General features: G+C 41.2%; 2 protein-coding genes across 2 annotated transcripts; both read left to right on the forward strand.

Annotated features, from left to right (window-relative positions):
* The first annotated feature begins 4,332 nt into the window (after nt 1-4,332).
* Nucleotides 4,333-6,110, forward strand: LOC117600537 (cytochrome P450 9e2-like). Its single transcript, XM_034316146.2, has one exon. It carries the CDS (start codon nt 4,417-4,419, stop codon nt 5,920-5,922), a length of 1,506 nt encoding a protein of 501 aa, XP_034172037.2. The 5' UTR covers nt 4,333-4,416; the 3' UTR covers nt 5,923-6,110.
* Nucleotides 6,111-9,132: 3,022 nt separating this feature from the next.
* On the forward strand, nt 9,133-13,756 carry LOC117600535 (putative cytochrome P450 6a13). Its single transcript, XM_034316144.2, has 2 exons — nt 9,133-12,109; nt 12,231-13,756. The coding sequence occupies exon 1, from the start codon at nt 9,200-9,202 to the stop codon at nt 10,703-10,705; it is 1,506 nt and encodes a 501-aa protein (XP_034172035.2). The 5' UTR covers nt 9,133-9,199; the 3' UTR covers nt 10,706-12,109; nt 12,231-13,756.
* Nucleotides 13,757-24,704: the final 10,948 nt, after the last annotated feature.

Here is a 24,704-nt window from a genome sequence, read left to right on the forward strand (position 1 = left end):
TCCATGACAAACTTTTATAATTACTTTCGTACAAGGAATGATTACAAGATCTCTCCATTTCCGAAGGACCGCTTAGCAAGTCATTCTTTCAACTAATTAGCTATGTTCACCTTGATATTTTGTATCGTTACCGAATTCTGGAGGAATCAAGATTTCAGGTTCGGCGAAGTTTCGGGGTCAATGGACAGGTTGAAATAGATTTCGCGGTGTACACCACGGTAAGGCCAGGTAAGACCAGGTAAGGCAAGACATAATTTTACCGGTTTCTGCTTGTTATACCGACCGCACGACGTCCTGTCGCCGTGGCGTAGCTCGTAAAGACGACAAACTCGACGTAATTTTATCCCGTCTGGCCGCGCCTATGCACACACACACACACACACACACACACGCGTCGCGACGCCCTTCGTCCAAATGAGATTTCACCTTGCGTCAGGTACGCGCCGACACGCGCTAACAACGCCTCCGATGAAAATAAAACGGTTTATACGAGACTTGAACGTCTTTCTTCGCGCCCTTCCCTACCCTCGTTATCCGCCCCTGCCTCGCGATCTAACGTTACATCGTTGGAAATTTTTGTTAACGAGAAAGAAGGTGAAAATAAACCCGAGAGGCAAGGTGCTGTTGACGGAAAATAACTCACCGGGTCGACTCGCGTTTCATGCTGATTCCTCGCGATGAATCGCGCCGTGGCGAACCGACCATGATTCCTGGTTGCAAACTGTTCGACGAAAAACAGTATCGCTGATCGAAAGTGATATGAAATTAGCAGGGACAATAACAGAGTGGCCACAGTATCGCGTTTCGATCGGCAACAGACGATTACATGGAAACGGCTTTTGATGCCGCGATAGCTTGGCAATAGGATTTGCCAGTGAGTCGAGGTTATCCCTTTACGAAAGGAGAATTTACACGTGGATTTACACAGTTTGGCGATGCCTGAATAAAGGGGAGAGAAACGAACGTATCGTCGAATAGAAATTTAAATATATTCGATGTTCTCGATGATACCGTCGAAGGGAGGATACTATCTTCTAAACTTTTATGTAAACCATCGAAATTTCGAACGTGTCAGCTGTAAATATAACTTCTCTATAAATATGTATACACAAGGGATGTTTCTCTTTTTTTTTTGTTTCTTTATACCAGAATAATTACGTCCAATTAACGAATCACGCTTTCCGAACGAGCAAACTGTTCGCTGTTTTAATTAAAACTTTTTGTTTTAGTTTCTCGTTGAAGGAAGAAATTCTGCAGCGCATTTAAAGCGCGAATTCAAACTAAAGCGATGAGGTAAACCAGCAGGTAAACCCTGGATAGTGGACAGGGCAACGGGTTGATTGATCGCGTGTCAGGTTCCAGCCAACCTGGCGCCAGCACAGAGTCTCTCAACCTGGCGCCAGTTACCACCCTCTACACCCGCTCCCTCTACAATCTGTCCTCGCTCTCTTATCTACACGACATTTAAGCATAAATTTCCTGACTCATATTTTCCTCGAACCATATACATAAATGTTAAATATTCTTCAGCAGCTTTACGTAGAACAACCTTGAAAGGTGACGAATAAATTTTCGTTTAACACCGTTGATTACTAGCGGAGGGGTCACGGCTGACTCTGAACTTAATTTACAATTAATCACGTAATTAAAATATTCCAAAGGAGGAAAGAATAATGATGCAGCAAACTTGAGGAAGTAATTTGCTGTCCTCGCGACAATCGCCGTGTAAGAGAACGAGTGATACAAATCGTAGACATTTACAGTCTTTCTGTCAGTCACTTATTCCTTCGTTCACGTTCTTCGTCCGCGGTGCCCCGCGTCGTTGAACCTTTTTATTTAATCGACGAGTGACGTTATCGCAGGTAATATTGGAAAAAGAGGCGGCTCCACCACTCCCGACCGATCTGGCTCGCTCCATCAAACATTCATGCCTGCCCCGTCCGCGAGTTCCGCGTTGCAGCTCCGTGAAAATGCTCCCGATAAAATGCACTGTCCCTCCCCTATTTCTCTCTCTCTCTATTCTCCCTTCATCCTGCTCGGTGCTCTTTTGTGCGCGATATGACGTCGCCTCCCGTCGCCGCTAATATTCTTCAGGTTGGTTTCCGCTTTTACGGAGCTACTTTTCAAAAAATCGTTCCGCTCGCTCGAGCCCGATGACGATCCCCTTTTCCCATCGTGAAAATACTTCCTCGTTTCATGGTAATTTACAGCTTGTTCGATTCGTACGATAATGCTCGAACATCGAATTAACCGGATCGATTTTCCACGCGGAACTTGTTGCGAGAACGCGGCAACACTCTCAGGGGGAAAATAGATGACCTCGGAAATGTAAGTTTAAAAAACCGTGAACCGCAAGCGAAAGAGGGTGGACAGGAAGAGTGACTTCTGGATGCAAAGAGAGGAGAGTGAACTCTAGACCACTTCGTCACACTCGAGAGAAGACGGAGAGGGCAACACGGCAGCTTGTTCTACTTTACGGTCCTCGGAACAAACGGTAGAGAAAACTCAACTCTACCTGGATAACCCCCGTCCCACGCGGCTGAACAGACCAACCCCGAAATTGTGACGAAACTCGGGCAAATTTCCTGTCGAAATAAATCCCAAAGGCTGCTCGCGAATGGTGCTTTCATAAGAGAAGTACCTTTCGATGCAATCTGTAAAATCTCGCCGATGTATACGCCGTTGAAATGTTTACAGTATTAATATATTATTACGATTAAATGTGACGATAATGATTTATGCGAGCATCCGCACGTTTGTCATCGGAATCGTTATGGAATCAGATGAACGACGTCAGCGCATATCGGAAGATATGCACGCTCTGTCAGGCATTCGTCTCATGAATGCAAATGCACTTGACGCGAATGGTAGTATGTAGATTAATCCCCAGCTGGTCGAAAACTCCGTCGGAACTAACCTCGTTTTCCACGGATATATGTATATAAATGTCTGGAGAGCCTTTATAACAAATGCCTCTCATATTAGCGGTTCAATTCTACCTATAAATTACATTTTTCTATCTTTAATCTTCCAATTGAAACGTTAAACTTCTCATATGATTATCCTAATACATGACTTACACTTTTACTTGTTTCTATAAGTTATTTTGAAATTCAACTATCGACAAGTTACACAGAAAAAACGCGATAACGTTTCTGTTTTTTTCTGAAAACGACGGAAAGGTTAAAGTACAGTTTCATAATTACACTCGATCAGAACACGCAAGTTTCGTAAAAGTTTCGTCGAGTCATAACGATTACTGAAAGTCATTGATGATATAAGCAGAGAAAAGGATTAAAATAACAAACTTCAAAATATTGAGAACTAATAATTCTACCACTTATTTATAGAACATAAATTATGAAGTAACTATTGAAAATACTATTTTATCAGCAAGCCTATAAATCTCATACGTTCCGTTATTATAAAAATCTGATAAACGCTAATGTTGAAAAAAATAACCAAAACAATTCTTAATTTAGTCTTGGTGGCAGTCGACGTGTTAATAAATCGGGTATGTATCGTTCGATTTTTCTCAAAATTGCTATGAAATCACCGAGAAAACGTTGCGAAAATACGGTTAATTGCTCGAGAAGTTCGAGTATCCTCGCAAATGTACTTTCGTTACTTATCTCTCTCGCATAATACAGCGCGATGCATCTCGAAAACGGGACGGTAAGAGTTTCTCGGAATACAAAACAGTTTTCCGATAGTTCTCGCTAGTGCGAAAACGAACGGAGTTCGCGAAGCCTAGCCATCGGCGCGGGAACAGCAGAAACTCGGCATGTATCATCGTGGAAGAAGGATGAATTACGAATCTGAGCGGTACTTACCAAAGTTTTCATAAAGTTCAACACCACGAGAAGGCCGCTGCATCAAACGAGCCACAACTGTAACAGAAGAAGTAGTTACGGTTAATTCGACGTAACGACAGGAAGAATCATTGCACCAATTCGTTACATCAATTCACTTGAATGCAAAACTGCAACATATAGGCTTGATTAAAAATTCCAAAATTTTATTTTAAAATTCAATTTAATTTAATTTTATCTTTTTCTTTAATTTTTATTTATTTTTTTTAATAGTATTAGAAAATTTTTCATCTACTTCAATGTCGACTTATATAAACATGCAATAAAATAAGTGATAATTGAACACGCGATATACCGTCGAAAATCGCAAAAAATAGACTCGACGAGATACAAAAATAACAAAACGTTAAAATAAGAAATTTGAAACCCATTATTTTGAGAAGTTACGTAACATATTTGGCGCTTTCAAACATATGGATCATTATTAACGATTAGATAAAGACGTAGTCACCACTTATCTTTACACACACTATAGCAGTGTCGTTCAGAGTAGCGCGAAACATCGTTCGTATAAGTGCTTCTGCGTGCGAAGAAAAAAAAGAAAATGGCGTCTACGTGTTTTACACTTGTCATTGGTGCATTGGTTCTGCTAACCTTTTACCTGATCAAAAAGTACACCTATTGGAAAAGACGTGGAATTCCAACGGTGAAGGGAATCGTTCCTTTCGTGGGTAACATATTACCAGTACTAACTATGAAATACAATTTCTTCGACTACAACACCAAACTGTACAACGATTACAAAAACTACAGCATGATTGGATATTACAAATTACTGACGCCAGTGTTGTTGATTCGCGATCCTGAATTAGTGAAAACAGTGGTGCAAAGCAATTTTTCAAATTTCCACGATAATGGAATAACACTTCGACCGGAACTGGATCCTCTGCTATCCAAGGATCCGTTCTTCGCTTCCGGCGAAACATGGTCGCGTTCTAGGAAAAGACTGGCTTATGCATTTTCTAATGCCAAATTGAAGGTATTTTACGCAGCCGTTAATGGAGTGTGTAAAAAGTTCGAAGAGTTTCTTAACCAACAATTAACCGACAACGAGAAATACGAAATTGAACTGAAGCAATTGTTTTCAAAATTCACTGCTGAGATTGTGGCTAATGCCGGTTTCGGTTTGGAGGGATTCTCTTTCCAGGAGAAGAAGAAACCCAAGGCGTTCGAAGCGATTTCACAGGGAATGTCCGACTTCAGCTTCTTCAGAGGGTTCATAAACAACATCGTATTCATTCCAGAAATCAGAAACCTTCTGAGGCTGAGACTCCTACCAAGGGAGTTCGATCAGCTGTTCAGAAATATCGTCAAGGAGAGTCTGGAAATCAGACGAAATGATCCAACGCCTAAAAACGACTATCTGCAATTAATGATGGATCTTTCGAAAAGTACGAACGAGCCAATAAGCGATGAAGATACTACCGCAGGAGCGTTATCCTTTTACGTGAACGGTTTCGAAACATCCGGCAACACCCTTAGCTTCGTAGGCTATTACCTGGCGACACATCCAGACATTCAAGAAAAACTGAGACAGGAGATTACGTCTAAAATCGCTGATTGCGAGGGTGTACTGACATTCGAAGCACTGAAGGAAATGACGTATATGGATCAAGTGATCAGCGAGTCGCAAAGATGTTATCCTGTCACATCCTCTTTTTCGAGACAGTGTACCGAAGCGTGCGAACTACAAGGACCAGATGGATTGAAATGTCGAGTGGAACCTGGTACACAGGTGATTATACCTAATCACGCATTGCAATTGGATCCACAATACTGGTCCGATCCCGAAGTTTTTGATCCAGAGCGATTCAACGAAGACAGGAAGAAAAGTATAGTGAAAATGACTTTCCTCCCATTCGGGGAAGGGCCAAGAATGTGCGTGGGAATGAAAATGGGTATGTTGCAAGTGAAATCGTGTTTGGCTACCTTGTTGACCAAGTACAAATTGGAATTATCAAATAAAACGCAGCTTCCTTTGAAGTTATCGCCATACGCCTCCGTGACGGTACCAATTGGAGGCTTATGGGCTCATATCTCAAAAATTTAAAAATGATTTTTCAGAAACTCGTATGTAACATGTACTATATATTATTTTGAAGTTTCATGTTGATTAGCTGTTAGGAATGTAAGTGTATAAACTACAGAATTGCGAAGCAATAATTAATAGATTACATATACAGTATTCATGATGACAATTATCACGATAATAATGTTCCTACTTGTTAATAAATATCAATCTACTTTATTCCTATTCTTGTCCTCTTTCGCTTAAAATCCCTTGTCAGTCAGATTTCGATTAGCCGCTCGTGGCAAGCTTCCTAACATCGAAACACTGTGTTTAATCGATTGATTTATCGCTTTAAGAATTCGTGACAAGACTTCCTGGTTCAGGAAGCCGTTATTCACCGTACGGATCGGTGTATCCGAACATCGTGTAATTCCTTAGGAACGAGACGGATTCTCGGAGCGTCAGGTGGTTCCCAGACCGCAGCTGATCGATAGAAACGTGGTTTAATGACAAGAGCAGCCATCGATGGGCGTCCAATATCCCTCGTCTTACATGAAGTTGATGGTACGTGGTCGATGGTAATTGACGCCGTTTGTCATGGTAACCGGAAGATCTTGGAACCGAATAACCACGCCGGTGATTGCGTATTCTTTCCACGTACGTAAAATATTTGCAACCTGTCGCCGAAGTTCCTGGGAAACTAGATTCGTTCGACGTCTGAAAATTACGACTATCCTTTTATCGAATTTCCCTACGTATAGCAATTTAAAAATTTTTATTTCTGGTGTGGAGATTTCCGTTGAGAAAATTAGGTCGAGGATATTCGTCTCAGAGATTGACGGTGATTGATTCGCGAAGGTAAGTTTAAAATTAGCAGTCAAGAAGGGGTGATCTCCGGCGAGAAGTAATTTCGCTTGGACAAAAGTAAAAAAAGATATTCCTTTTATCGGTAGAAGCAGTTGCAACCAAAGTGACGTACTTTAGATATTCCTTGCACGTTTTTAAAGCGTCCCGTGTCAAAGAGTTTGCTGGAACTCTTCAAGGGAAGTACAGCACGAATCGTCGTCCACTCCCCAGAGAGGATTTTCCTGAATTCGTTTCAACTGGATTTCCTGTAAGCGTGCGCTTACAGACCCACGGATACGCCAAAATACATACAAAAGAGCAGCTGGAAAGAGGAGGTGACACGAACAGAATGTATCTTCGTGAAACAATATTTTCGTTCCCTCTTATGAGATCTGTGTCCCCACTGTTTGGCGAAATACGTTCGGAAAGGGAGAACCATGTATTATTATCGTCGAATCAGGTTTCATTCGACCAGATTCGACTCAGACTCGAAACTCGTTCCCTCGCAAATCCTTCCAGCGGATGTGCTCCTAAGGTTTCAAGGCAAAGACTTCCAGCTGAATTTTTACCAATGCCGATGAAACGAGTACCCTTTCTAACGCAATAAATTCATCTTTGAATCGATTTACCAATTCTGTATCTGCATCGCAGATTGCATTTCGGAATTTTTGGATAACTATTGCCTTGCTTATAGCTGTTGTAAAGAGCTCGAACCGAAGGTTAATCCTCGCGTTTTCGCCTTTTATCTTATACTACTCAACAAATTCGAATTCTCCCAAACGTTCCCCTCGCGACCATCTTTTTAAAACAGGAAGACAAAATGATTCAATCAACAGATCATAGCGAACTGTCAAGGACCTACATCTAAACGACAATATGATATGGCTACCAGCTGCCCAGCTCGTGTGTACCATATCGTCATCACCTATATTATCGGGATAAATAAATCATCGCTAACGGTAGCAGTTACAGTGTTTAAGTACAAAACCTATCTACGTAGTTACACTTCAACAAGATCGACCTAGGAGTATTCGTAGAGTTCAGAGCAATCATTCAATCAGTGAACATCATATATTCGGTTAAACCACTCGCATACAGGGGAAGAACCCCAACTATTCGCCTTCGATGTTAACACGTTAAATGTCGCAGAGGAAACAGCCTTGCATAGTGAGGCACACTAAAAATCTTTCAATTCAAGTTTCATACCTGATAACTTGGATAAATTATACAATATTTATATTGAATTTATGGTCCATGTGGCATTCAACGCGTTAACGAGTTTCTATGAGACGATAGTGAAAACGATAGAACTAATTTAGAGGGAAAGAAGACTCTCAGATAGATGGAGGGTGAACGTGAGAGGGATGCATGGTGATCGATTGCGTCGGTACATGCACAATAACAGGGAGGAGGGATGGAGTCATGTATCTGGGCTAAACAGCCCATTTGCCCTGCACAATGGAAGCGACGTAGCTGTGGGCTCGACTTAATTACCAGAGGCTGCCTTTGGCAGACAACAGAAGAGAGGCAAGAGGATCCTTTATCGGAAGCAGCCTACATCTAAGCTCCATTTAATTGACTCGGACGAATGGAAAATTCATCGACGAATCGGTGCCCATACATCCTAAATTAATTAACACTCTAGAGCTTCCTGAACAATCCTCCATTTCTAATAGGATTGAACAGATCCTTTCAAAATCAAGCGAAGGAAACGTTACGTAAACACGGCAAATTGCGCGAGAAGTTCAAGCATCCTCGTAAGTATACTTTCGTTACTTATCTCTCTCACATAATATAGCGCCATGTATCTCGAGAACGAAAAGATAAGAGCTTCCCGGAATACAAAACAGTTTTCCGATAGTTCTCGCTAGTGCGAAAACTAACAGAGTTCTTAAAGCTTAGCCATTAGTACGGGAACAGCAGAAACTTGGCATTTATCATCGTATATAGATGGATGCAGTACTCACCGAAGTTTTCATCAAGTTCACTACCTCGGAAAGGCCACTGCATTAAACAAGATACAGCTGTAACAGAAAAAAAAGAAACAATTATTAAATTATTAATTTAATAATTATTAATTTAATAATTGCATGCGAGTGTAATATACGCCTGGTTTAACTGAATATATGATGTTCACTGATTGAATTATTAAATTACTGATAAAATCAATTATTCATTTATTTTACTGCAATGTCACGTAACAAACTTACATTGTACATAATGCGATGTTCGTAGTTTAATTAAAAGAAACATTGTTGATAAATGTTAATAAATATCGTATCGTGTGTTTGAAAACACTGGCCTGCTGTAAAGATAATACAAATAACCTCGTTCGTAATACCGATGAATATATGTTGCGTTTAAATTGATATGACCATTATCGTCACACTATATATAGAGGCACATTCAAGAGCAATATGACAGTGTAGTTCAGAATAGTGTGAAATAACGTGCGTGAAAATACAGAAGTATGGCTTCTACGTTTTTCACGCTTCTCGTGGGTGCGGTGCTCCTGTTCATCTTGTACTTTATCAAGAAGTATACCTACTGGAAAAGACGTGGAGTTCCAACAGCTAAAGGGGTTGTTCCCTTCGTGGGCAATATATTACCGGTATTAACATTCCAATCAAATTTCAATGACTTGCACAACAAAATATACAAAGATTACAAGCAGTACAGCATGGTAGGGTACTATAAATTATGGACACCGGTACTGATAGTTCGCGAACCTCAGATGGTAAAAACCATATTGCAAAGCAATTTTTCAAGCTTTCACAAAAACGCATTAACGGTTAGAGAAGATGTGGATCCATTGCTTGTTAAAAATCCGTTTTTCACATACGGCGAATCGTGGTCTCATTCCAGGAAACGCATGACCTATGCATTTTCCAACGTAAGATTGAAATCACTTTTCGTAACTGTCGGCGGAGTGTGCAAAAAGTTTGAAGATTTTCTGAACCGACGATTAGCCTTCGACGATAAATATGAAACTGAACTGAAGCAGTTATTTTCGAAATTCACCGGTGAAGTCGTAGCGAATGCCGGATTGGGTATCGAAGGATTTTGTTTCGAGGACACGAAGCATGCTGGGGCGTTCGATGTGATATCTGAACCCCTTTTCGAACCAGGCTTTTTCCGAGCTTTTGAGAATAATGCGTTATTCATAACGGAACTGAGGAATATTCTGAAATCAAGATTCATACCTAAAGAGTTTGATGCATTCTTCCGAAACATCGTGAAAGAGAACTTGGAAATCAGACAAAAAGAATCAACGCCTAGAAACGATTTTCTTCAATTGATGATCGATCTTATGAAGACATCGAACGAGAACATAGACTTGGAGTGTATTACCTCGGAAGCGTTATCCTTCTACGTGGATGGTTTTGAAACATCCAGCATTACCCTAAGTTTCATTGGCTATAATCTGGCCACACATCCCGACGTTCAAGAAAAGCTGAGACAAGAAATTACATCTAAAATCGCTAAATACGACGGGGTACTAACGTTCGATGCGTTGAAGGAGATGACGTACATGGAACAAGTGATGAGCGAATCGCAAAGATTGTATCCTGCTTTATCTGCCTTATCCAAGGAATGTACAGAGAAGTTCGAACTGCAAGGATCAGACGGATTGACGTTGCAAGTGGAACCTGGTACTGAAATCATTATACCCAACCACGGCCTTCAAGTAGATCCCCAATACTGGATTGACCCGGAGGTTTTCGATCCAGAACGATTCAACGAGGAGAGAAAGCAAAGTATAGTAAAAATGACTTTCCTTCCTTTTGGAGAAGGTCCGAGAATGTGTGTCGGTATGAAGATGGCTATGTTGCAAATGAAGGCGTGTTTGGCTACCTTGGTGGGCAAGTACAAATTTACGTTATCACCTAAGACACAGCTTCCTTTGAAGATGACCCCTTATCATTTCCTAGCATCAGCACAGGGAGGCTTGTGGGTTCATATTTCGAAAATTTAGTAATTGTTATTTCTGAGCGTTTGATTATTCTGTATAAAGGGGCTACGCCCGTATATATATATATAAATAAATAATTTCTAGTACAACTTCTCTAATATTACAATTTTTCTTTCTATATAACTATTTTTATTCAAAAGATGTAAATAAAGTTTTGTTTTGTTTGATCGTCGACAGCGTAAGAGTTGACGTCAACTAAGATTACGTAAATATGGAAGCGATAAATTAATAAGACCTCCGAACTTGTAACATCATTGTCACAAATTAAATTACTGTAACCACTTATAACTCATATAAAAATAACACGTGTTGCGTATCTCTATTTATTTACACTTTGCTACTTGACAAGAAACGTATGAAAACAATTATCACAATAATTTATTATATATTATCGAATTAAACAAAAAATCTAACATTATAAAACTGATAAAGCGATACTGGCGCCTTGACACCACTCAGACAAAACTCGAGAGATTTATTGTGTACTGATAGTGCTATATAGTAGTAAAGTAAGGAGAAAAATAGAACAAAATAGCGAATATATGGTGGTGCGTGTCGAGTCCAAGTCTGTTTGCCGCTTCTCGGAATGTAGGGACAAGAATGAATTTCCTGAGTGGTTTCCCGTGTTCACTATCGCTCTGTACACCTAACTGGGCAAAATATATGTATGCGTGCGCTAACATTTTATATTTTATACATATCTCAGCTAACTTGACGCAACGTGCGAAAGAACGACACGTATGTAAAAAGTGTAAGTGAAAGCGTATGTAAAACACTTGAAAAAACAAGAGGTCAATGATATTTTGATTGAATAATAAGTGTAAAATTTCAATTTTGTTTTTTTTTTTTTTACATAAAACTTGGGTTAATTGAAAGAAAATTATCGAGAAAATCATGGTCAGTATTCAAGAACCACTGAAACGCAAGTACTGCATCTTCTGAAAAGTGTTCATTCCTTGACTCATACCACTATAATATTATGAAATATCGTTCCACTTTTCATTCATCCAATTTTTCGTACAATCTTCATACCGAATTACAAAAGAAACACGATCAGACGTTTTCCACGATGAAACATAATGCATTTCCTCGTTCGCTAGGAAGAGGAGGCTCTTTTTATCTTTTTCCTGTCTACCTTATCTCTTGTCACAACCGATCGGTTCTACGTTTGCACGTGGAGAAACGAAGGAAAGTAGGAAGATTGTACACACGCGCGGGCGTGTGGAAAGCGAAAATGTGTATCGTAGTTCTTGGAACAGAAGGATGGGGGTAGGTATAGGAGGCAGGGGATGGAGGTGAAGGTGCCTCCTCGCATCGCAGTGCATCTTTCTCTGATTTCCCGTGGGAGGAGTCTTCTCGACAGCTTTCTGCTATTGAAGCCAGAAGAGAATGAAGGACAGAGTAAGGGTAGGTGGATAGAGTCGCGACTCGTGCCCTCTCGCGTAGCATGATTTATTTTATTGCTGTTCGAGAAGCTAGCATAATTCCACCCTTGATCCCTACCCACCAGTTATTTACCTCCTTCCAGCTACGTGTAGAAGGACGGACAGAACGGATCGAGGATCCCGAGGAAGGGGATCAACAGGTACGGAGGACCGTTGGTATCCCTCGGCCACGTCAAGAAATCGAACCGCGTTCTTTCTGAACGCGCGGAAAAAGCAACTCAAACCCGACGTTTCTAGGATAAATTTGCTCATGAATAATTATGTTATCGTTACTACGTAAACAATAGACGAAAGTTTATAGAGTATTCTGTAGGTGTATCAGCCGAGCGAATTACCCGAATTCGCACGGTGTACGGTTCTACCAAATAGAAGCACCGGCCAGAAGTTGGTCTTGATTTAATTAAAGCGGACACTGGTAACAGCGATGCAGTAAATTGAAAATTACCGAGCGAACTAATCCTCTTAAATGGAACATTACTATCGGAACCGTACAGAGGACGAGCGACGAATTCGATTATTTTTGACTAAAGCTACGACAATAAATTAATTCTCTTTCATGGACTTTCGATACTTTTCAGTATCGACAACTAAATCCTATTGCCTCCCCCCCGTTTTTTTATCTCGATTACTACCTCTTTTCATTCTGATGAAACTTAATTAATAATTCAACGATGTTAAACGATTTCTTCTCGTTCCCTGTTTCTTGCATTTTCTTTCCATTACAGCGTTGGATATTAGGATATTAGCAGACCGGTTGAAAGGATACAGGAAGAACGTCAACCCGGAGCGTAATATACTTGCTTTGCCGAATGCACACCGTGGACGGGGGGGTGGTAACAGAGGGTGGTTCAACGGAATGGAGAAAAGGGGACAGCGACAGGGTCGTAGCAGGAAATTTCACGGAGTGGCGCAATAACGTTTCTTATGCCACGTTTCCGGAGTGGCGTGCTGTTAGAGGGTTGGGCAGCTTGCAAATACTCATTGGGAGGGAAAGAGAAAGAGAAAGAGGAGAAAGGAAAAGGGAGGAGATGCAGTCACTCTCTGGCATGCAATTAGGAGGCTAGGCATCGCCCTGGAAAGGATCCCTCTTTCACTGTTCCCGCTGTTATCCTTTCTCTCTTTCCACCCTCTATTATCTTTTACCTTATTCTATCGTCCGTTTCATTGTATACGTACACAGATTTTCTTCCTCGCTCACTTCCCTATAATAATCCACGTTAGCGCCTTTCAACGCACACAACCGCAACTAGAAAATATCGGGAAACTGTAACTCAGAAATTGGACGCGTTTTCTCGCGGAAATCAGAAAATCGTGATTCCGAACCGTAGCGGAGAACCGAAAGTTATTAAACAGTTGTTACGATCTGAAATTTAACACTATACGTGAATTATTGTGACAGAAAAACAATAGTAGGTATCACGATTCACTTAGCTTGTTTTACCAAACTTTCTTCTAATACGAATCGTGAAACATTGGGAAATTTCATTTTCCTGTCTAACGCGATACGTTACGGAAATTTTTCCACGAGTGTATTGCTGCGAGTGAAACGAGAACCGTATTAAAGGTGGAACGGGCAGGATAGTAAAGTGTGTGAAAAAAAAAAAAAAAACAGGGATTTGAAACATTGCTGCTGCAAAGGGGTGAACGCAGTGCAGCGGATAGTGGCATTCAGTGCTACCCGACGGATGATTCCCGCGGGAACGGGTGGTAAACACTAACACCAATCCTATTTTTCCTTCTCTTTCCTCTGCTCTATCTATTTCTCGTTTTTTGCTCGCTTTTTCCAGTTCTGCCATTCTCCCACCTAGCGACGACGCGTAATAACGATAATAAATCGTGTCTGAGTGATTTAGTGGTTCATTTAGCCGGCAAAAGTCTCGCCAAGGCTCGTGGGATCGTTGGCCAGATTATAAAGAATAAGTCATTTCTGTCTTTGTCGATCGGCAAATTAAACGACACTCGCAACGATTCCTCGAAAATTGATTAATCGATTTTCACGCTACGTATTTAACTCGGTCAAATAAATCATGCACAGCAAGGACGGTGTAACTATCAATAGAAAAAGGAACGTGAACTTTTGTGCTGACCTAATATCTATAGAAGCATTGTTAAGAAAAATTGTACACATATTCGATAGAAAGGGAATCGTTTTATTCGTTCTGCGACGGTTTACGTGCGGCTACGGATGGAACTTGCAAAATAACAAGAGGAAACCGATACAGCAAATGTAGCCAGTTTATAAAGTATCGATCACTCGAGTGACTGGTGAACCGAGAATAAAACGAATCTTTCGAACAGTAACGAGCTGAAACGGATAACCGTTCGGGCACCGATAAAACTCAATCGGTAGCAAAAGTAAGCTGGTCGGTGTAAGACGGGATACTCTATTACCGGAAGTTAACAAACCTTTTGTATATAGCGCGATCGGTAGCGAACGAAGAGAAGCTACTTTCGAGCGGAGCTTCTCTATTTCTCGTTTCACGTGCTCCCTTGGGTCATTGGATTTGAGCAATCGCGAAAACAATAGCTTTAATCTCGACCAGTCACAATGCACCGGTCGCCAGTATTGCCTGACAGCCGATAAAGTCTTCATCCTCCGCTAGTGTTCACCTATTGAGAAAGACCTTGATGACGGAAAACTTCGAGGAAGCCGAAGGACATAAACGTGCCACGAATGTAAATCATCTTAAAGAACTCTGATTAATCGTCCTGACTCTATAGGGTACACTTCTTACCCGTGACGTAATTCAGAATAAAAAAAGAAGAATATATTGATCGAATCGAATAACCTCTTCCTTTTTCGAGGTCGGTTAAAAACCCTATATTCTCTTCTAAATTCGATTTCACCGAAGAGCTAACATACACACGGTTTATCCAGCCTCCCTTATTTATCGCGTTCCTTGCTCCGGTTAATAAACGAACCGATTGGTCTTCGGGCTACGTGCGAAAGAAGAGACAAGTGGAAAAAGAGGGTAAGGGCAATTCTGTTGCGCCTTGATTTTGTCTGCCTCGTGCGTGTACCGGCGGATAGATTCGACGTTAGCCTGGACGCCGAAAGGGGATGGAAAAGAGGAAGGAAAGCACGTCTGCTTGGTATCTTTACGACCTTCCAGGGACATAAAATGGTGTTATCCTTCCGTAGTTGGTTCTCTAGTAAAGATGGTACAAGCGCGCACATACGTGTAGATAGAGGAGACAGGTACGTATGGGCCGAACACGACGGACCACGACCCTTTCTGCCAGTTAGTCTCGTCGAGATACTAGGATAGCGATAGGACATCAGCCTTTAAGCATCACCCTTGAACCTTGCTGGACGGTACAAACCTCAATATTGTCGACAGAAAGGAGGATAAGCCGATCCCCCAATACAATGCCACCTTTCTCCTAAAGGAAGGTGGCGAAATTTCGAGAAACGGGACAAACATCTTTTAACTTCCAAATTATTTGCATCGTGTAAAAGCTCCATTGTTCATAAAATTTCTTTGAAAACGATAGAATGATATTTACGGGTATGTTTCGAGTACGAGGAGTTTATTTGTTCGTTGCATATGCATATGCATGCCTACGTACAAGCGGAGAATCATGTATTCAGCAGAGTAACAGGTGTACTCCTATCCTGCTATGAGATACGACCTTCCTTTTCCGTTCGATCTAGCTCGGATATTAATGTCGAGGCAAGTTGTTCAAATATCGTCAGACAAAGGGCATTGCGATAGGAGTACAGTGATCGTATGGAAAATTTGGAACTTATAAAAACCTGTATACACATATAGTGTCTCGAGGTATTTTATACGTCTGACAGCTGTCGGTAGCAACGTTCCTATCATCCAGTTTGTATTACACGCGACCATAAAGTTACGTTGGAAATCGATTTCCTCTTTTCCGTTACCTAGAAACCAATCGTAAAATAAAATCCACAAGAAGCAACGCTTTTGAATGTCTGCAACGACAAGTAGTAGCTTCGAGTTCGAGCAAAACGTTACCTCGAAGGAAGCATTCCCTTTTCGTTTTGTCATTCTTCTTATCACCCGCCACCTTTCTCCTCTCGTTCTTGACACACGAGGGGAGAGAATCAAAAAAAAGGAGAGAAAAAAGAGGTAAAAATTGTCCCCGTCTAGGTGTTTCACGTCTCTCGGGCAAGATAAGATCCGTGAAAAAAAAGAAGGAAAAGAAGGCGAACAGACGGCGAGGGAGGAAAAAGAAAAAAAAAGGTCGCGAGACATTGCTGCGAAGCTCGCGATGGAAATTGAATTTCCAGGTCGAAAGTTCTCGGGAGACTCCCTCTGTTACTTGGTTCTGTTGTAACACACAACGCGAAGAGCTTTCGCAGAAACCGTTCGCAGAAATACAAAGTCCGGACGAGTTGCGAGGTGACTTTCCTTTCGAAATTAGCTGACAAGGAAGAAAATCAATTCGCATCGCGAGTAATTTCGTCACGATTACGTTCTCGCGAAGCGTAGAAACACGAAGGAAAATTTCTTTCCGCTAAGCCATCTTTTCGCTGCAATTTTCTCGCGCAAACTGCTCGTAAACTCTCATCGTGACGTAGACACATTCAACGGCTAAATTACAGCCTGTCAGGGTGCAATACTTAATTACAACGGCGTTGAAATAAATATTTCACTGGTGCTCGTCCTTACAACCCTGGACAGAGAATTTATACGCCAAACCTTTCTATCCTTAATGAAACATAAATGAAATCTGTGCCCTATCGCATCTTGTAGTCGTTGAATGTTTAAAATAAATTTATCGTTTTCACGGATTATTGCAAACGCTCACGGTCTTCGTGTAAATCATCCTGCTCGCTGTATTATTGAATTTGATAGGAGCGAGTTCATAAATCCAGCATCAGAGAGCAGTTACCGTATAAACGGGGTTTCCGTAGTAGCCGGCGTATCAGAATTAAGTGTAAACCTATAGATTCGAGGATCCCTTTCGGAATCCTTATAGGGTCGTTATCGAAGGAAACGACGCTTGGAACGGGTGGCATTCTGGTCAATAGTAGTTAACGGTGAAAGCAACACGCAAATATTGATTACGGATAGTCCTTGGTTAAAACGTCGCGAATAAGCACGAATATGCATTTACCAACAATACTGAGTCCTTTCGCTATGGTTCGCTATTTCGACCGAAAACCATTCGCTGTGCAGGAAATAGCAATAGCAGTTGGATGGTTGAAATTTTGTAAATTAATCATTTATTACGAGAAAGGGAAAACTTAAAGAAGATAACGTTGAATATGCATATCATTTATATGCTAATACGTAATATCGAAGTTTGATTACAAGGAAAACGTGGGCAAGTATATTGTAGGTAACCCTAAAAATTTTTCTTCCCTCCTAACTGATCTTCTCGAACATCCAGACACGCCCTTCATCGACCGTTCCTTTCACGAATTAAGCTCGGGATAAGGTGGTATCCGAAGGCAGTAAGGGTGAGAAAGTCAAGGGCAAGGGCGTGGGCGTAAAACGAAGTATAGAAAGAGGTCGCGCGAGGGGTAGAACTCTAACGCATTCTGTTACCCGTCGAAAAGAGGAAAAGAGGGTAACTCTTTCGATGCAATTTCTGCAACCCCCTTTTATGGAAATCGTAATAAACTATGCTTGAACTGTTGATAGCTTTCGCTTCAGTAATTTACCGAATCTTCGAAATTTTGCAAATTGCCAGGCAACGTCTTGTGATGGTTATTACAAACTTATAGATATCTACAATCCTCTTATAAAAGCATTGTTACATAATTAAGTTCACAACCTTAGTCATCTGAAAAGATAATAACGATACCTACAATAGAAATTATTTCACCGAGTATTCTCGTCTCCGAACTGAATTAAGTAAAATTGTAGTTGTTATCCGACCGGAAATTATTGTCGCAGAGAAACGTTCTTCGCAGGTCGAGTTCGACGCAAATTTCATCAATTACGATATCGAAAACCTAATTAACATTTCTGCGATGTTTCATAATTTCACGGGAGAAGCAGAGAAACTTCGTGCAAAGAACTAATTTTCATTCCCAATGGGATAGAAATTTGGCAAGAAGGCAAATATAAAGCGACAAAATATATAGTCTCCGAAGGAAACGAATCGTAGCCACAATTTAATTATCTCCAAGATTTTCATTTACTTTATGCAATAATAAAGCCAAAAGTTGAACGTTAGAACCATAATGTATTTCTCTCGGTTGATGTCTTAATTGGATCATAGGAGGTTCATTTACCAGCAGCGGTGCGTGCCTCGGGGCAGAAGAAAAGAAAAAGTAAGGAGGAAGAAAAACGAATGAAAAGAGGAATTCCATCTGTCGAACTTATAAACGATCACCCTTCGTCCCGATTTCATTTCACGAGCCGTCGCGCATCTAGACGTTTCTTCCTCTCTCACCCCTCTCATAATTGTCATAACTTCCTGCGTTTCCTCGCCCTTTTATATCATCGTTCCACCTTCGTCGTCCTTCTTTCTCGGCCACGACCGCGACAGAGGAAGGCATTAGAAATAAATTACCGAGACGCGTCAGAAACTGATAAAATATTCCCGAACCGGCGATATTAGCGAAGAAAGAACGCGGTAATAATTTTCTCCGGGTGATCTAGAAATTTAACTGCCACTCGAGATGAATAATATCGGGCGATAAATCGCAACATTCCTACGGTGGCTGATATTAATATTCGATCAGGGCGATATTTAAATAGTTAATACTCGATAATTATTTTTTAAAATTCCATGGCGTCCGAGTATTAACGCGCGCCACTGTAAGTTTCATGTTTCCCCTCTTGGAAATGCAGCTACCATCCCCAACCTAATCTTCCCTCGCAGCGAACAGAGGGTTAGTTGGACGAGATTTCCCGAAGAATGTCCAAGTTAAACGGAGAAATTTTGCAGAGAATCGCCGGCCAGTGTTCGCGACGAGGGAGGAGGTAACGAATTTCAGGAAACATTAGACTCCCTTCGCGTCGGACCGAAGGGTCGGCGAAGGGGATGATGTCGGGTTAAGGTCAGACCAAGCGACCGATTCGGGATCGTCTTGTTGTAACCGATCGTAAGAGAAGGGAAGGAGGGATGTGATCGCGAAGATGTCGCCGAGGAAAAGGAAAGGAAACATACAAGTAGACGGAGAAAGAGAAAAGAAGAGTAGAGTATTGACGTTGGGCCGCTTTTAAATATTGCATCCAAGTCACGTTCAGGACCGTATCCTCTCCACTCCCATCCCTCAGCCCACTGCCAACCAACCCAACCCCTCAAGTCGACCCCCAACCCCCTTTTTTCTAACCCCACCAGCGAAGCGGCTGGGCCGAACGTCGCATAACTACCGCAAGGTTTCCAGGGAGACAAAGGAGAAACTTGAAGGAAAGAAGATGGAAAGAGAGGAGCGAAGAATGACTGAAAACTAGAAAGAACTAGACGTAGAATTCTAAAAAATAGAGACAAAATTTTACATACCGTTTTTTATACTCAAAATGCCGAATCTTGAATATAAGAAAACACAATCTCATAATTTTTCAATTTTCAATTTTTTTTCCCCTCTTCCTTGGGATCTTGCCCGAGAAAAACATCCCTCTGTACCTCCCTTTGGCGAAGAAAAAACGAAACGGAGGGAGGCAGCAAAAACTAATGCACAGGGAGTACGGCTCTGTCGTTTGTGCGAGACACGTTCGACGCTTCGAGAGAACAGAAACGAGAAAATGAAAAGAAAAGAAAAGAGAAAAAGGTCTAGCGACGGGACGTGAGACTGGGGTTGTATTCCCTTTGTCGTCGCGTTGATCGTCATTAGACTCGTTTTCTAAACGATTTATTTACATACACCCCTTTTACGGAATATGTAATAATACGAACCCTTGAACGGCGGAGCCTGGATCAATCGTGACCCAAACTTACAAAACATATACAATGATATTAACCTACAATAATATGAAATAAAAAATTCAATTAAAATTTGGGCACTCTCCATGGTCCGCCGTCCGAAGGTTAAATTATTATTGCTGTGAAGAATACTTGTTATTAGATGCAAAATTAAAATATAAAATAAAATTCTGTGGATTTTAATATTCTTGAAATTACCACCACCTCGAAAGTCTCCTTAAAACTGTACACAACTTATCGACTGTTGTGGGCGAATTAACCGTGTCAAGGACGTATACAAGAAAATTACACTATTGCCCTCTACAGAAAAACACATTTTGTTCCTTGAAAGTACAAGTGGCTTGTACGTAACCCTTGCCACGTACGCGATATTAAAAATAGAAAATCGAGCCTTGTTTACAAAACTGTTGATGTATTAACGAAAAGCAGCGTGAAACTGAATGTTGTTAAACGCGTCCTACGCCACGCGTTTAAGCGCGAGTTTACCTGACATTAGCCCTCGTAAAAGGGATATTCCTAACTAGCACAGTAGTCGGATACATGGTCGCTTTGAGCCATAACAGTGTCGTTTTAGAACAAAATGACAACGTTCCTCAAAAATATGATTCGCAGCTCCTTCAGAGAAGTAATTGTCTTTAAAAATTTCGCGCGAAAGTACCGTTTAAGCACGCGAGCGAACCTATGAAAGGAGTCCGTTCAAATGGCTGACAACCGTTTAAATTTCTCGCAAACGACGCAACTGATCTTCATGAAATTCCTGTAAAGACAAAGAAGAAGACTTACCGTGTAAATCAGGAATATTGGTAGGATGTAGAGGGAAAGTCGTCTCGCGTCAGCTGACTCTTCTTTTGTTCACTGATTGGATGATTCACTTGTAACTGATCGGCACAAAAGTGAAAATAGACCAAACGCGTGAAAGAAGAGAGAAAGATGTGACGACACAGGACACTACGTTACACACTGTACCAACGAACGGGATGACACGCAGCGTCGGAACAAGGTTAGAAACGGCGAAATGTCTTGCTGGCAAGCACACAGAATGAAACGTCTAGTTCGCCTCGAGGGCGTCGCGGCGCTGCCGGGCGACGATGCGACCGCGTTCCTACGATTCCCCCACGAATGTGTCCCCCGTTACGTGCCTGATCTCGCGCGCAAACGCCATTGGGCATCTCTCTTACCCCCACCACCGCTATACCATAGCACCGCGGTCAGGTATGTATGTTGATGTTGATATTTCCACCGTGCCTGTTTGCTAATTTCTATGATTACCTTTGCAATCAAAATGCTTTTTAATACCTATTATTGTTTCTCACAGATAATTAGTATTTAATTAACACTGCTTTTTAATGCTTACTTAGGAAAGCTATCTGAATTTGATCGTCGCTCAAACCTTGTAAATATAAATGATACGGTTTTTGAAGTCAGGCGTTCTACTATTAATTAATTTGATTTTAATTCGTGACAGTATTTATTAGAAATAAAACTTTCTAAAATCGTTAATTTAATTTTGAATATAGTTAATATTTAGACATTTTATGAAATGGTTGCAACAAATACAGATGTCATTATTCGATGACAATTAATACCAATCGTTCGATGTTGAATGAGCCTTTAACAAGGAGGGTGAGCAATCGATAAAATCTGTAACAACCAGAAAATTGAAAAGCTTATTATGCCCGGTAACGAGGCGTTCTACCGGATAATCGGAATCCCGTTAATGATTATAATAGACAATGGGTTCAGGAAGCATGGCACGAGACCGTATGTGTAATTGTGCACTTGCCAAAAGGGAGGAGGGCTACACAAGTGAACCATAACCTCGTGGCACGCGCTCCTACGACGCTCGTATAAAAATCAATACAAACAACCATGTTCTATTCCCAATTTACGTGTATCTTATCCTATCGCTTTTTAAATAAATTCGTTATGTAATATGTTTAAAAATGCGACACTCGAGACACTATTTGCAATGTCGCGTATTTGAAACGCACCCGTCGAGCGCGTCGATTCGCGAGCCTTTAATGCAGAGCTAAACCGCGTTAAATTCAAACACCATAAAAATAACGAGCCACGGCTCAGACCTAGCGTCGGGTTAAATTGGAGAATTTTCATTAAAAGATCACATCATGAAGTAATTATACCGAAATGATAGATGTCTGATGCATTTAAATGATCTCTCGTCGTTTTACTTCATCCTCTTTTCTTTTTATAATTACTCGTAATTAATTTCCGTGATAGCTCCACTTTGACGCGGATGGTTTCGTGCACAGAATTTGTTATTTTAGAGAAATAGCCATATCTAGATTATAGTAAGTTAGACAAAAACGAGTATTCGTCGAGCAGCGAAAAAAAAAAAAGAAGGAAAAACGTACAATTTCCCAAGTAATTTTGCGTACTGCTGCTCCGACGGCCGTTTATTTATTAAAACACTCAGTGGCATGGACCTCTTTAAATCACGCGCATCCCTCGAGTATCCCTGTCCCTCTAATATTTATTAATCTCATTCGCGTTGACCGCTCTTGGCACGACTACGCACTCCGCGTCGGACATTCGGTTGTCTGAAATCGGTTGCTGAAATATTGAACACTGCCCCTTTTCGATCGATAATCAAGTGTAAAATTTCAGCGAGACTTTTAAACAATTCCATTCAATATTATTCTTATTTAATAAATTCAATTACCAACCCAATTTGAATGAATGTGGTCCATGTTTTATACTTCTGGGTCACAATTGACCAGGCTCCGTCTTTCGATGGTTAAAATCGTTCCCGAACAAGGCGCTTAAGAACTCTTCTCATGAATGTCGAAAGCACCGGGCCGATTACGTGAACTGATAGAAGCGGCCGCATTGAAGCTACATAATATTAATTAACAGTACCGGTGGGTCTGACAGGAAATTAACAACCATTGTATCGCCCCAGTGTATCAATTTATTAGGTTCACCCGTCGGCCTCGTAGCATGAAAACGTACATGGCCATTAAACGATTATATTTTCGATACGCGCTGTATAACCGAGCAAGCTGATCGGTTACGTATTGGCCAGTTTACGCGTCAAAGTTTACCAAAGGATCTTCAGGGCCGATGCACCGAACCTTCCTATCGTATAGCGCATACTTCTGTTGCCACTGGTGTTCATTATCGCCAGTATAGATATAAAGGGATACCCGGAATACCAAACAACGCGACGTTACGTACAGAGCGTTACGTGATAAAACAGAGAAACTAGCTTTATTAAGGAGATACGGACAAAACACCGATACCTACATCTAGTTATTACCCTTATCCTTATCCCCTTTAGATTTCTTTGTATGGGGTTAAGTAATTGAAACAAAAATGAATTGACCCACGATGTATACATTTTATAGTTGGAATAACATTGTAAACACAAAGAGCACCTCGTACGTTTGCGTACAATAATAACGCGTACTTATAGAAATAGTTGTAACGCGCTCGTACATGCACGCTCACAGGAGCATGCGTGGACAGAATGGGGTGAGTCAAGGCGAGCGCATTAAGGGTGGGTGATTGTAATTTCACACATGACGTAACGCATCCCCTGCCGCGTTTTCTGCCGTCACCAACCCTCTACGTCACTTCACCTCTCCACTGTATTTTGCTTTCCTACGTTCAGCATGCATATATCTACGTGTACAGTGAGTCGTATAAGTATCCGTATCTTCACAATTGGACGGGCAAAGAAATATTACGACGTTGATTAACAAGAATATCTATTGCGTTAATTAAATTGTAGAAAATGTGATTGAAAAGAAATTTAGATACTAATTTGAACTCCAAGTTATATGTCGAGTCAGCAAAGGACCGGCATTCAAATCTTTCAAGTCTCGCTTATTTTATTTCTGTAACTATGTCAATATGATCCTGCACTCTTCATAGAAGGGTTAATTGAGAGAGTACGAGAATACTTTTGCGATTCACTGTACGAGGTATGGAAAAGCCGCTCCACTGTATTGCTATTTCTCTCTCGTTTTATCTCTTGCAACCCTCGTTCGTCATTGTCTTCCCTCTATCTTCTTGTTTCTTGCTCTATCTGTTTAACATGCAACACTTGGAGGCCTCTTCTTCTATGCCTCTGTGCCGTCTTCGCTTCCAACCAGCATCACACTGGTAACCGCAACCGAGTCTGCAGTGACTAACACTGACTGATGGTTCTGTGCTGATTAGAATTTTCGGTTGAAAGGGCGACACTGATAGCTGCCGGATATAACTGAAGGATTGCACGAGGAATTAGGCACGAGCGCGAGATTCATCGTGGTTGAACAGCATTAGATATTCTGTTTATCGTTAGACGCACGCTGGGACAACGTGGAGAGTTTGCTTTGTTAAGGGCAACTCATTAAGCCTAACACGTTCGCTGCGGACCGAGATTCGTGGACATTCGTCGGGTTAATGAGGTAAGTGTAAATTATAATTAACATGGTAAACAGAACATCTTTTTCATCGTGGATCCTTGTTACCGTCACCCTTATTTCCGGCAGTCATTTTCCTGGATTTCTTTGTTCCTCAGATTAGAATTGCAATGGCCGGGTAGCTTTGTATATTCTGTATCGATTAAAATTTCCGGCCGAGAAAATAACAATGCTGGTGTTGGGAATAATTTCGAAAGAGCTGGTAATATCGTCGAGCTCGCGTCGAAAGTAGGATATCAAAGAAAAATCGTTGACACAACTAATAGGCTGAGCGAATAG

Source organism: Osmia lignaria, chromosome 15, assembly GCF_051020975.1.
Source record: "Osmia lignaria lignaria isolate PbOS001 chromosome 15, iyOsmLign1, whole genome shotgun sequence".
Lineage (NCBI taxonomy): Eukaryota > Metazoa > Arthropoda > Insecta > Hymenoptera > Megachilidae > Osmia > Osmia lignaria.

Coding starts and splice junctions, on each gene's coding strand:
- LOC117600535 (XM_034316144.2), top strand. CDS start 9,200: ATGGCTTCTACGTTTTTCACGCTTCTCGTGGGTGCGGTGCTCCTGTTC.
- LOC117600537 (XM_034316146.2), top strand. CDS start 4,417: ATGGCGTCTACGTGTTTTACACTTGTCATTGGTGCATTGGTTCTGCTA.